Source organism: Agelaius phoeniceus, chromosome 1, assembly GCF_051311805.1.
Source record: "Agelaius phoeniceus isolate bAgePho1 chromosome 1, bAgePho1.hap1, whole genome shotgun sequence".
Lineage (NCBI taxonomy): Eukaryota > Metazoa > Chordata > Aves > Passeriformes > Icteridae > Agelaius > Agelaius phoeniceus.
This window is the reverse complement of record NC_135265.1, coordinates 46,915,610-46,929,535: the sequence shown is the minus strand read 5'-3', so window position 1 is coordinate 46,929,535 and position 13,926 is coordinate 46,915,610. Positions and strand designations below refer to the sequence as shown.

The 13,926-nt window shown below is 42.1% G+C and overlaps 1 protein-coding gene across 1 annotated transcript in view; it reads right to left on the bottom strand.

Moving 5' to 3' along the window:
- Positions 1 to 7,511: 7,511 nt before the first annotated feature.
- The window catches only part of LARS2 (leucyl-tRNA synthetase 2, mitochondrial), an 82,731-nt gene continuing 76,316 nt past the window's right edge, over positions 7,512 to 13,926 (bottom strand). Inside the window, exons 20-21 of the mRNA XM_054631469.2 lie at positions 13,255 to 13,382; positions 7,512 to 7,882 (exon numbers count right to left, since the gene is read on the bottom strand). Coding sequence (XP_054487444.1) covers positions 7,703 to 7,882; positions 13,255 to 13,382 — 308 coding nt within the window. The 3' untranslated portion in view covers positions 7,512 to 7,702. The remainder of the gene's footprint in view (positions 7,883 to 13,254; positions 13,383 to 13,926) is intronic.

Sequence of the window (13,926 nt, the reverse complement as noted above, 5' to 3'; positions counted from 1 at the left end):
AGCCCTGTGCTGGGGCAGCACAGCCCTCCAGGGCCGGCAGGCTGCGGCACAGCCTGGCTAAACAGGGAAGTGGCCAGTGAGAGCAGGAAGGGGATCATCTGTCTTTGTTTCTCGCTGCCACGTTGGTGTCTGGGCTCACATTGCAGAGAGATGGAGAAAATGTGAAGAAATTCTCCACCACAAGTTCACAAGTTTCTCTCCCCTGCCCTCCCCCCGCCCCGATCTTTTTTCAATCTGGGAGAAAACGCCCTCATATTTTAAAGCGTGACAACAGCCCGCGGCTGTATAGTGTATGGAAAAACATGATTAGGAGAAGTCTGGGTGGCAATTTATAGCCAGATCTCTCTCCAAAAGCAACTATTGCATGCTCACACTGCCTATTTGCAACCAAACGAGTGTGGGGAGCCAGTGGCTGGCTGCCCACCCGGTTGTCTGTGGACATGTCCAGGGCTGGTCCCCAGTACCTGTAGCTGTCCCAGGGCCGTGGCTGTCCCAGGCAGGTCATTTCCCACAGGACTACGCACACTGCTCTGCAGGGCCTGAGATGCATGCTCTGGTGTGTTTTAGCAAGAAAGTAATAAAGGCTTCAGTGCTAGAGTATAAACAGAGCAAGCAATTTATAAGGCAGAAGTATTTCCAGGATAGAGCCTGGCTTGGTTCTTGCAGGAACAAATGTGTTTCTCAGCTTCTTGTAAGGCAGTGCCACAGCATCTCTGAACTCTTGACTGAATAGCAGGGGGAAACGATGGACTGTCCTTGCAGCTTTCTAATAAAGGCTTTCATTAAAGGTGCCATTTATCTGCACCTGCCAGATTCTTTATACTGGGAAGATGATGCACAGCACTGTAAGGCAAATCAGAGGGTGGAGGAGGAGGAGGGAGGGATGAAGCAAGGTGACTGCAGAGGTGAGTCCGGGGGCTGCTGTGGGTGGGAAGGCTGGGCTCAGGCCGGGGGCCAGACAGCGGGATGGGACGCTGCAGAGGTGGGGAGGCCAAACCTCAGCCTCTGCCTTCCCAAAGGTTTTCAGGAAGGCGGCAGGGCAGGGCAGGGACATCTTGTTCCTCCTCACGGCTGCCCCAGGGGCCCCTGCATTCCTCCAGGAGGCCTGCCCTGCCTGCAGCCTGCTCTGCCAGCCCTGCCTGCAGCCTGCCTTGTCTGCTGCCTGCACACTGAACCCCCAAGCTGCAGGGGCAGCCTGGGGACTTGGAGCAGCCCAGGTGCCCGCCATGCAGCCTGGGTCAGTGCATCCCATGCCCCTGGGATCAGGGCAGAAATGGATCCAGACTTGGATATTTTGGTCCTGCTGTGCTACAAGTGTCTACCACAGGGCATTATCTCTGGCAGGGAATTATGCTAGGAGTATTAATTAACACTAATGGGAGAGAAAGGCCAGGGCACTACAGGGACACCTTTCCACACTGCCTTTCAGGAGAGGCAGCTCCTTCTTAAATAGCTGCACCTGCAGCATCAGTTTATTGGGGATGCTGTGGGCCCTGCCTACAGGTGGGTAAACTGAGGCAGGGAAGGTTACTTGGCAGGCCACACCTTTGGAAGGTTAGAGGAGCCATGGGGAATCACCGAGATCCAAACAGGAACCCAAGAAGCAGCAGAGAGAGAAGCTGCAGATCCCTGAGTTGCAACAGCTCGGTCTCTGTGAGGAAGGCCAGAGCTGGGTGCCAGGCACTCAGCTGCTGCTCTGGGGTAGACAAGAACCTTCACCTTCCTCGCCTCAGTTTCTCCAGGTGCCATCAGTGCTGTTGGAGTCATTGGTCTCCCTTTGCTGTCACTCCACAGGCCTGAACACTTCCTTTCAGTGACTGCGGATTTGCACTGATGCAGACAGCTCTGTTGGTTTTCCTACCCTTGCTCAAAAGAATGTGGAATAGTTTGTTTTCTCCATTTTCTACTGAAAAGAGCGTTTTATCAGAACAAGAGCTGGCCTGGAGAATTTTCCAGCTCTGTTTCCCTGCCTCTTTATCAGTGCATTAACACAAACAGCGCCGTGACCTTTTTAACCAACATACGTGGCCTCCAGTAATGCTGGGCTGGAAGCACTCCACAGGTCAGACGACATCCTGCCATCAGTCATCGGCCTCACGTGCCTCGGTGGACTTCGAGTGGGTTTGCCAGATGCAGTCAGTGCATCCACTCTGTTCTTCCATGCATGTCCTAGGAGAAGCTCTCTGACTAACAGATGTTTTTAAATGCTCTTTCACATGGGAAAATTGGGGATTATATGTTTTTGTTGTACCCTTGCTATTTCATCCAGCGACGGGGCTCTCCAGGGATGGAGACGTACTTAAGAAAAATATTCACTTCTAAAAGCTTCTACAGATCTTTTTCACAATACTTCCTTGGCTTAACCAGCCCAGCAACGCACACTTGTGTTTCTGTTTTGTGGCAATTAGTAGGATTTGCTAATTACACCGCTATGTGCTTAAAGACAATTGATTTCCCTTTGTAGCAGAAAACAATTTCCTGTTATGCCGATTCTCTTAATCTTCATCCGAAACAAACTCAGGCTGCCATTGCCAGTAATGTGTCACGTTCCTTTATTAAATCACTCTCTTTTTCTGCCCCAGTTATGTGTCCTGTGTTCATTATTCCTGATCAGGGGATTGGATCACCTACAGCTGTTATGACTTGTACGTATTTTGCTTCATGTATTGCTGGCACCAGGCAGAGTTATTGAAAAGCAACTGCCTTTGCTCAGCAGCTTGCGTGTCTCCTTTGGCAGTGGGACCTGGCTGTAGGGACAACCCTAGACCTTTTACGCTTGGTTTTGGCACGTGTAAAAAACTACTGGCAGAGGAGGAAGTTCAGAGCCTTATATGTGAGTGTGTTGGCCACCCCCTTGCAGGCAGCCCAGAGAGCAAGCACGAAGCACACATTTCTGCTCAAGTAAATGCACAGGTTTTGTTTAGAGTTATAGTGAAGAAGACCAGGCTCCTCAAATAAAAGAATTTCTTATGCCAGGGCTGAGCACCACTAGTGCAAGCAGAGTGTGAATATTCAACTCATTGTACTTAAGCCTGTCCCATTTACACATTCCTTTGCTTAGTGAGAAACTCAGCAGCTCATAAGGGAGAACAAATTGGTGTGGCCCAGGCAGATAAGCATGCCAGGAAATATCCTGGAAGGCTTTGTATGGAAGATGGTGCTGGATGGCAACTCCCCAGGGCTTCAAACCAGACCTGAAGTTTTCCAACCTCAGGCTTACCTGAGTGAGAGAAGTGCCATGAATCACAAAGGCTTTGTGTGACTTGGGGCCTCCTGGAACAGACAGGGTTAGTGCACTGAAGACTGCTTTGTGATAGCGGAAAGCCACATTATTCAGGAAAGGGAAAAAAATTCCCACCTTTCCTCCACATGTCAGGCAAGATCTCTTTTATCATCTGGGCTGCAGATGAGAGCTCTGATCCTCTCCCCTTCTGCACAGAGATAATGCTTCAGTTCAGTTCTCCTCGTGCTAGGGCTGGGAGATGCTTAATACTCCCTCTGATCTACTGTGATCAGCTTCATCCTTCTTCTTTGAGACATAAACCCCATTTCCATGAAAACACCCCTAAACTAACCACTAACCAGTTCCAGCAACATTTTCTAAGGTCAAAAGCAGACTGATAGTACGTATGTTCCCCACTCAGGTTCTGTGGTGATAGACCTGGTTTAACATTGAGCACTTGTTCAGCTCAGTCCTTCGATACAAAATCAGCTCAGATCATTGAATGAGGGGATTGATGAAACATGGAAGAAGAAAAAATATCCAGCAAAGTCAGCATATGTACTCTTCCAAGTGGGTAAATATACATAAATAAAACCAATCCCATTGTAAACTGTATCCCATCTGTAATCTGTAGTAAGTATTGCAAAACTACAAAAAAAACCACAAAAAACCAAAACCAACCAAACAAAAACCCCAAAACACCAACCCACCAACCAGCCCCAATTACTTCTTCATTTATAGCAAGATTTTAGAAAAATCTCCCATACTGCAAACCTCCCTAGGAAGGAACCAGCAGTGCACTAGTTAACATTTTTTCTAGTGCATGTTGGTTGTGAAAGGTTTAGAGAATAGGAATAGCTTTCTGTGAGGCTTTACACAGAAGAAGGAGAGACAAAGAGGAGAGACTGTATGACCTGCCTTATATGTGGAAATTCTCCCTCCAAAAGAAACAAGCAGGCTTTACATAGTCAGATGAGAAAATGCTGTTATTAACCTGATGTCAGTTCTGTAGCATTAGTCTGATAAGACAACACAGAGATTTTATTTTGCACCAAATCTCCATGTTTGGGTTCTGATAAAGGTCATGGAAATATACATGCTTGTCCAGCAATGCCCCTGTACAGGGCTTTTTTCAAAGCACAGGTGGAACAAGCTGGATAGAGATCTATCTTAGCTAGTGACCTAACCTGTAACAGTGTCCTTTCATGTGATAGAAAAAGCTCTCTTGCTTTGCTGCAAAGCAGCACGGGTGTGTCCATGTCACCTCAGTTCCCACCCACACCAAATAACACATTTTTCTACACAGTGACGTCTTCCAGCACATTTCAGTGCCCCCATCACCCCAGCATCTGAGATCCTTTCTCATGAAATCAATGGCAGAGGAAAAGTACTTGGTGACCTTTCAGGACTTTGCCAGCTTTAATTTTCCAGAATCAATGTTTGAGGGCTGGATTTTTCTGAAGTTTAGTCACATGAACAATTTTGGGGTAGAAAGTGTGGCAGTAATTATTCTCTAAATCTGACATTACTTAAAATAGAAATTCAATATAGATTGGATCGGTGCAACTACCAATCTTCTATCCCTTAGACAGACAAGATGCTGCAAATGCCCCTTCTGTGTCATGGATCTGTTTCTTGGAGCAGCTTGTCCTTGGTCTATCCCACTGGGTTTAGCAAACCTCTCACATCATCTTTGGATCTCACTTCATGGAATAAGGACAGTGGCACCACGTCACCAGGACTGATCACCTGCCAGCACCCTTCCCTCTCACTTCTCAAGTGTCCCCTGCCCAGATTTCAACCTCCAGCACTATTTACCCACTGAGCTCTCCAAGGGGGCACAATCTATATATACCACCTTCAGCATAAGGATGCCTCTCTACTGTGGGACAAGTAACAACTGCCAAATAAATAAGACTTCTGTGCTGAGTTATTTTACAAAGGCTGGGTAACAGGCTGCAGCCTGTATGTCATTATCAGACCCATCTAGGCACAGACAGAACCTGTGAGTCACAATTACTGTAAAACAAACGGTAATTGTGCTTCAGAGCAGGTCATCCTTGTAAGAAATGTCAGTGGCTGCCAGCACAACAGCAAAGCTCTGCTGCTGGCACCTCTGCCATCCTTCAAACATACACTTAGCAGGGGATTAGGCTCTGTCACACTGTCTGCATCATCTCTCTCACTCATTCTTTCACCACCTTTTTTGTATCCTCTAGACCACACTGAATTACAACTTACTGTAAACATACTGGCGGGACTTCTGACCTTACACTTTTTGTGAGTCTGCAGCTCACTACCTTTCCTTTTTTAGCCTGTAGAAATCCATTCCCTATTTTGATTTTTGCCTGAATCACCAAGTGACATCTACAATTCACTTCCTCAGGCAAGAGCAAATACCCTCAAGTGCTAACAGCAATAAACACTGTGGGCGGCTGCCCGGCCCTGCCGTGACTGCAGCTTTTGTTTAAAGGCACCACAGGGTTGCTGGGCTTACAACAGCTTTCTTCATCCTTGTAAATTTATAAAGTTTTTATTTACATCAAACATGTCACCTTTCCCCCAAAGAAAAACTCTGTAAAAATGGTTCCACAGGGTGTGTTAAACCTTTTACATAAATTAAAAAAAAAAAATAGAAGAAAAAAGAAAAAAAAAAGAAAAAAAAAAAAAAAGCAAGACTGGGCTGTGCCACAGATTTTACTTCAAAGGATCTCTTTCACTGTCCTTTTAGGGGCTTCTGAACAGGAGTTTTATGAATTTATAACAACATATATGTCAGGCAGACACTGGAATTCAAATTATTTTAACTCCAACTAAAGGCCTGTGTTCGAATGTCTGAATGCATTCCTTTGTGGCTCAGATTTCTGGAGTCTTAAAACGGCAAAGACCATATCTTAATTGTAAATATTCAATTTCTTAGTCATTCTGGTGTCAAAGGACTGCTGGAGAGAAAATCTGCACAAGTGTGGTCCAGAAGGAAACAGGAATCAGAAGAGTTTTGTTGCAGAGGTGGGGATGTGTAGAGCCAAACATGCTCCCTAAGCTTGGCATCTCTGTTAAGCATCTGGGTATTTGGTACCAAAATTGCACAAACCCCAAATGAATATTTGCATTGCTTAGCTAGTGCCCACATGGCAATGTGATCTGTCTTGGGCCTGGTTGCTGGGGATGTATGAGACTTATTTACTGTTATGTGGGATATTTTTCTTGGTTTCCTTTCAGTTCAGTACAGAGTCTGGATGCCTGCTGAGCTGGAAGGTTACTGCAGACCTCTGTATTTGCCTTGCTGGTTGTTACTGCTGACTTCTTAACTGTCAGAATGGCTCACAAATGGCTGGCTTATTGGACTAGTTAGTTGGATGACTGTTAAAGAAAAAAACATTCTTTCACAATGAACCCTGCAATTGTTTCCTTGGAAACTCTTTTTCAAGCATTTGCTGAACACAATAAATATTTCCATGTGGATATATCAGCAATGCAGTGTACAAATAACCTGTCTGGAATCAGGCGTGAGAATGGCTTTATGTTTCAGGAATGTCTGATTGATTTTTTAGAAACATGATGGCTATTTGCACTTAATGAACCCCTCAGAAAAAAAAAAAAAAAAAGAATCTCAATTCAAGTTTCACAATCTAGGCACTACAAGAGCCTTCCCCACTGCTGCATTTCTAGCAGCTGACTGATCCCTCTCTTAGGTGCCCTGAAAGTCTCTGAGACGGCTCATGCATAGGAAGTAACTTCCATCCTGTTCCACGCAGAAACAACCATCAATACTTTGCTGAAGTTGCACCTCTCATGCATGTGCCAACACAAACACATCAGCTAGGAAGGAGAACCCTGGCTAAGGCAGGGCTTGGCTAAATAATCTGACCTTTTTCTTGGCTTGGCTCTGAAATTTGTGTGAAATGTAACAAACCACCCCATTCTGGCTACCTGCTGTGCCCAAGGCCATTGGTCAGCACAAAGAAATTATTTTTTAAATTAACATTCTGTAGTGTTTTGTAGTGTTTCCTTTAAACTTTAAATGCTAGTTAATGGTAGGGTACCCAAACATGAGATCCAGGGAGCAAAGCACACCTAACATCTGGGGTAGCACATACTCAGGACAGTTGTTTAGTCCTGGAATCACATTTATGCATCTGCAATTAGCCAAGCCAATTTTCCAACAGGATATATTCCTGAGGCTGAAACTAAGCCCCCTATGCTTTCTTCAGTTGCATTCTGATACAATTGTTTAGTTCTTCTCTGCTTCCTTCTCATTCTCCCAAAAATATGGACAAGCAGCATCTTACCATGACTTAATAAGAACTTTTAATTCTGCACATTTCTTCACATTAAAAGGAAGATTTAGCAGCAACCTGATTTAATAAGATTTCTTTCCCACCTTTACATGAAGTGAAATAACCATAACTACTCTTTTTGCATTGGTTTCCACCTCAAAAGATTCCAGATCTCTTTTGCAGCCCAGCAGAGTCTTTACTATTCTTGCACTAAGAAGTTGATAAGGGCAGTTCTGGGAGACAGAAAGGCCTTTTTAATGGCTCGACCCTGCAGGTGCTTGACTCCAAGCTCACTCTGAAGAACGAGCTCCTGGACTTCTTCAAAATTGCGGGCTGCTTGCTGAGGCACGGAAACTTTGCCACAAGCTTTGTTATTAATCTGAAAGAGAGACACAAAAACAAGAAGAAAAAGAAGTTTAACTAGACTGTTTGCTACAATTTAATTTCCTGTATCCAACCCATCTTTTTACAAAAGGAAAGGGGGAAAGTGTAATAAACTCTCTTTTCTCCAAACCCACGCTTTCTAAGTAGAGGATAAAATTCTTCTTATCTCCTGCCCACTGTAAGATAAAACTCTGATTCATGATACAAAAAATTGGAGAAGTGGCCACAGGAAGTCTCAGTTTTGAAGACAGCAAGCAACACGTGACTGTGCAATGCAGTGATCTTTTAATTTTAAAAATGTGACAGGCACATAAGCTGCATAAAATGTCTGGTGGGAGTCTTGGTTTGTACATACTTCTGGGCAGCAACTTGGATTCTTTACAGCTAAGCAATGTCTTGCAGAGATTCAAATGGAAGATTTATTATTTTTAGAAAAATAGGCTTTAACTTAGTGTATGTTGCACTCATTGTTATATGCTGCACTCAACCCATGGCTCATTAATCCAACACTGACCACAAAGACGTCAGCTGCTCACTCAGCAACATCTTCCTGTGTGGGGCTGGTTTTCAGTGCAGCTTCCACCCTGGTGTTGCTTCAGTAGGGCAGAATCACGTAAGTCAAACTGAGTAAGCCCTTTGGTGGGAATCACCTTAGTTTATAAAATGGGATTATAAATCCTTTCTGTCATCCAGTAAGGGTAGATAATGGAGACAGACTATAGAGCCTGACTGAGTACCTTTCTGGAGCTGGCATAAAATTAATTATTACAAAGACTTTCAGATTTATTTGGACTATTTTCATTAAGCCACTATAGTGGCTTAATGAGAAGAAGGTCAATCACACATTTTAGAAAATGAAACAATTCAAATTTTTAAATGCAGTTAATCACATTACTTGCATAATAATCTGTGTAGGTACTGCAGATTTCTGAGCCCTAGGCATCATTTCCGGGAGATTTCAATCATCTAAAAGAAACACACATTGTTTCATGCAGTTTGGACATAAAAATGTTCACGACTTTGTTTTCACCTGGATTTTATCCAGGATATCTCCATGCAACATACAACAAATGAGAAAGACCTAGTTCACTTACCTAGTTTGTATTTTGTTCGTATTTTATTTTAATGAAAATAAAATAATTTGTGCAATTTCTGAAAGAGGAAGTTGGGACAGATTTTTAAGGAACAAGATGGAATCTCAAATGCAGCAAGGATGAGCCACTTCTGTTTTTTACTAGTCTTGACAATAATTTGCAGTGATGTCAGTAGGCTTTTAATTACTCCTACATACATCCATAACGTGGCATCATAAAAGGCTGGCTGTGTTAAACTTTGCCTTTAGCATCTGGTGCAAAGCAAAAATCCTTGAAAAACACATAGGAGTTCATTTTTAAAGCTTTTGTGAAAAATAACTACAAACAGTTCTTCCTGACAGGACACTTCAGAGAAGAAATGCATTCCACAGGAAAAAGAAAACAGTAAAATCCAAAGAGATACAGTTTTAGTGGGAATATAAAGCAAGCCTCTCAGCTTGCTGCTAGGACACGCAGCCTGCAGTTCAAAGCTATGCCTGCCTAGTTAAAATGTCATTCACTGTCCTCCATCATGCAAATTAATATGTCCCAGTGGATGGATGTTGGCAGGGGGAAATTTTCCACAACTAGCCTATTTGGTGCTGTTCTCAACAGAAAAGCCAAGCAGCCTAAATCAACTTGGTAAATAAATGACTGTTAGTGGTTGTGTTTTCCTAGAAAGGTTGAGAAGCCTGGGCAACCTGGCACTGTGTACCTTCCCACAGCACATCTCCACCTTCCCACAGCATGTCTCCTGATCTTCCCACACTCTGCTCTGAGCTGGGACCATAACTTTTATCAAACAGCAGATTGGTTATGGTTTCACCCCGTGTTTGAGCATGGCTTTCATTATATCATAGGTATCATGAAGCATTTTAACACTATTCTTAAAACAGGCAGCTGCAGATTTCATCACATGCTGTGTGTAACAAGCATCCTAGTCACATATCCTTTTAGTCCAGGGCTTAGGCTCTCAGCAGGAGAAATGCCTTCTGTTATTTCTCCATCTCTCTCTCTGTATCTCACTAGACCAGCATATCCCTTGGCCTTTCCAGGTGAAAGTGCCACACAAGAAAACTGAGTGCTGGCAGCCTTGTTTCTCTGAAAAACCATGCAAGAGGAGAAATACACAAGTCTTGGGTCCTCTCTTCCCCTGAGGAAGAAAGCTGTTGCTTTTTTCTTCTCTTCTTTTCTCTCATTTATTTTTTTTTTCTTTTTAACATTTGACATTCTACACTATTCCAGATCTACAGAGAGCCAGTGGTAAGTACAGAAGTTATAAAACTTGAAATGAAATCACAGAAGACTGAAAAATAAGCACCTTGAGGCTGGAGAGAGGAATTTTTAATTCAACTCAAATATTTTTTTACCATTGATGCATAATCCTTCTGAGAAGTTAGAAAGAAAATAAATATCTGTGCACTGTTAGACCTTCCTCATATGCCAAGCAAGGAAAATGACACCAATTTTTTTTTAATTTATAAAAACATCAGTTATAAGACCACATCTGCTAACAGTTCTGCACCACCTAGAAAATGTGAGGAATGCTAGTCAGAAGTATTTATAGGATGAAATGCACACTACATTCAGGTCAGATTTTTCAGAGCATTAATAATATACAGTATTATTAAAAATATTGTATACCCAACTTTGCAATAATTTTTAGAGGAACAGATACTGTGCATATCCAGTGAATTTAAATGTCTTTCTTGTAGGCAATTTATATTGTTTCAGCCAAGGATACACTGAGCTGGTTGCTTTTGTTGCTTTGGGTTAAATATGGAAAGACATAACTCCAGCACAGACAGGAAATAATGAAGTATTTTGTGTGAAGAGAAATAAACCCAGAATGTCTCAGCAGACAAATCCCTGGCAGCCTGAGGCAGTTTGATGGCTTGAGAAGAATAGGGTTGTGGCCCAAAGACTTGGTTTGACTGTACAGCCTTGTGAAGAGACACTGACTCTTTGCAAAACCAATTCCTCTGTATGGCGAGTGTTTCTTGGTTTAATGAGGGCAATTTATTTTTGCAGCCATACAAAAACCTTCAGTGTCCACAAAACTTCTCACATTCCATGCACATTCACACTCCTTGCTCCCTCATATTTCCCTTTTACTTTATTCTTACAGTAGAAAGCCAGGCACACTCTATAGCCACTATTGCTAAGAATTATTCCTAGTTCAAAAAAGCAACTTATCTTTCTGGTCTTCCAGTCACTTGCTTTCTCAGAAAGAAGGTGTTTACATACATCATATACTTCCATGAATATATGACTGAGAACCCAGGGGTTGTTTTTTCTCTTCTTACAACAAGACTTACACAAGACCATGGCTTTGACAAAGTCAACCAGGAAAAGAAACAAAAATAATTTTAACAAAGTAAATTAATTAATTTTTTTTCTTGTTCCTTTTTATGAGAAGGAAATTTTTGTGTAAGCAGAAGAATATCAGTGAAATATTTAGCTATTTTCATGTTTGGTTGCGTAGTCTTAAAAACATTGTGTCCAGAGTTTTCTCTCTGTTGCTGAAGTTGTTATTTCAAAGATATATTTAATAACATGTTTGCTTTAACCACAACTGCAAAGATGTTTCTAAAATTACACAATTTCTCATTCATGACTTCCTTATAAACTGAACGCTGGAATTCAAGATGTTTGCTTGCTGTGCTTGGATGTGAAGGCTTATTTTGGGCTTGAGAGAAGTGATTGTACCTCAGTGAAGATTTTTACTGTTAGAACTAAATGCTTATCACTTAAAGAAAGAAAGAGAGGGCAAGAAAGAGGAAAAAAGCAATTCTCCACAGTGACTATTAGGCTAAGTCTTCTATTAACCCCAGCTGGCAGTTGAGTCCTTCTTGGAAAGATGACAATTGAAAATTTCCTTCAAAAAGACATACTCCTTGGTCTTTCTTAAGTGTGTATGTTTAATGTTGGAAAAACTAGTGCTTTAACATTATTTCTCATTCTGTTCAAATAAACTGACTGAGAGATCAGGCAAGATATGAAATTATTTGCAAAGATACTTCGATTAAGGAAATCTACAGCAAAATGGCTTCCCCTAAATTCAACCAATCTCTTCCCTCCTGAAAAAACTCAGCTCAACAAAAACAACCCAACTGCTTTGCTCCCTCCCCCAAAGGGGTGAACAGAAAAAATACAACTAAAACACATTGCTTCTGTTTCTTCTACACACACAGAACATACACTTTTACATGACCTAATGACATTTCTTCTATAGGTTTCATTTTCATTGAATGTCCAGAAACACAGAAAGTGTTTAAGTTGAAGCGTTACATTTAATTTAGAACATTAACCTTTAGAATGTTAGCATTAAAGATTATCCTTTGGGGAACAGTGAAAAAGGCAGGAGACCTCAGATCTGGTAGTGTGCAGCTATGTTAATTACTGACTATCACAGTGCCTGACCATGAGGAACTTGAAGGCAGGTGGAGCAGGAGTCAGCCAGTGGAAGAGATGAGTCCCTGCTCAGGGATCCCACACCTTTGGCTCCAGGCATCATTCCCTCTGTGCCCTGTCTAATGACCAAGCTTTATGGTGCCTGGGAGCATCCTGAACATGTGCTAGTTAACTGGAGCCATAGGAAAGAAGGCAGTAAACTACACCATACACATGCTGGAGAACTGGAGGTTAACTGAAGGTAGCTACATGTGCACCCTTCCACTGAACAGCCAGCTCCTTCCCTGGGCCACAAAGGGGTTTCCAAAGAGAAACTGGAATTTATAACATTTCCAAAGATAGCTGGTTTTCTTAACCCCATTCCCGCAAATGGACTCTCCTGACATGTGCCAGAAATTCAGGCCAAGGCAGATGGGAAACATAATTTGGCAAAAATCACAACTTAACCAAGCTTATGATTGGTCTGTTAGGGAGCCATAGCACTACTGGCAGCACAAGAAATATCACCTCATTATACATTTGTATACAGGGCTGAGTTAATAAATGCACTGTCAGGCAAAAAATCTGGGCCTAGTGATCCTAGTTTCGACTGTATCATCCTTGCCCATGGCTGTTCATTGGTCAAATTTCCACAGGTACTAACATGCAGTCACTCTGAAAGCTTTATACTTAGGGCATCTCTCCTCCAGACTCACTATATCATTTTGTTTAGGAAACCATTTTAATTAGTCAGCACAACTGTAATAGCAGCTTTTATTTTGAACTTTCACTGGGCCATTTACTATGGGAACTGACTTCCACAAGAGAAGAAATTCCATCATCCTCTGGGCTCATAACACATTACTTGGCCACTACTGAAAATAAATCAAAATGCTCTTACCAGTACAGACATCTCCACAACATCTGATGGCTGAAGGTAGTCTGGGTCTACTTTGGGCCAGGACTGATGCAGAACATCAACATCCCAGTGATGATGAGTACAAAGTTTATTCTGCACATGTGCCAAACCTGGAAAATGAAAACATTAAAACATTCATCTGTATGGTAACCAGAACATTTGGTCTCTGGAATTTGTTTGACAAATTAGATCAGGATAAAGCTGACTTTAAAAGCAAGTGCCATAGGAGGAAATAACATTGTTTAGATTAGCATACAACACATTATAAACAGAAAGATTTACATCTTTGAAGTATTTGTTTTATACCATGAGTAAGGATATTAACAATGTGGGCACACTTTAAATTTAAATTAACACTCTATAACTTTGCCAAGAGCACAGAAGACTGCTGCTTATTACTTTAAATTGCAATCCTGCAACACAAGCTGACCTCTGCTTCTAGAAGTCAGCCATAATACTGCATTTATTTTCAGTAATGCCACCAGTTTGACTAGAATTTTACTAACAACTGAGAATGATAAATGATTATGCCTTATTTTACCACTTCTAATATGCTGGGTAGTTTCTAAATTTGCAAGTCAAGCTACTTGCAAGATTTTCTCTATTTTGTGAAGTATATTTTCTCACAAATTAAAGGTGATACAAAGGAATGCC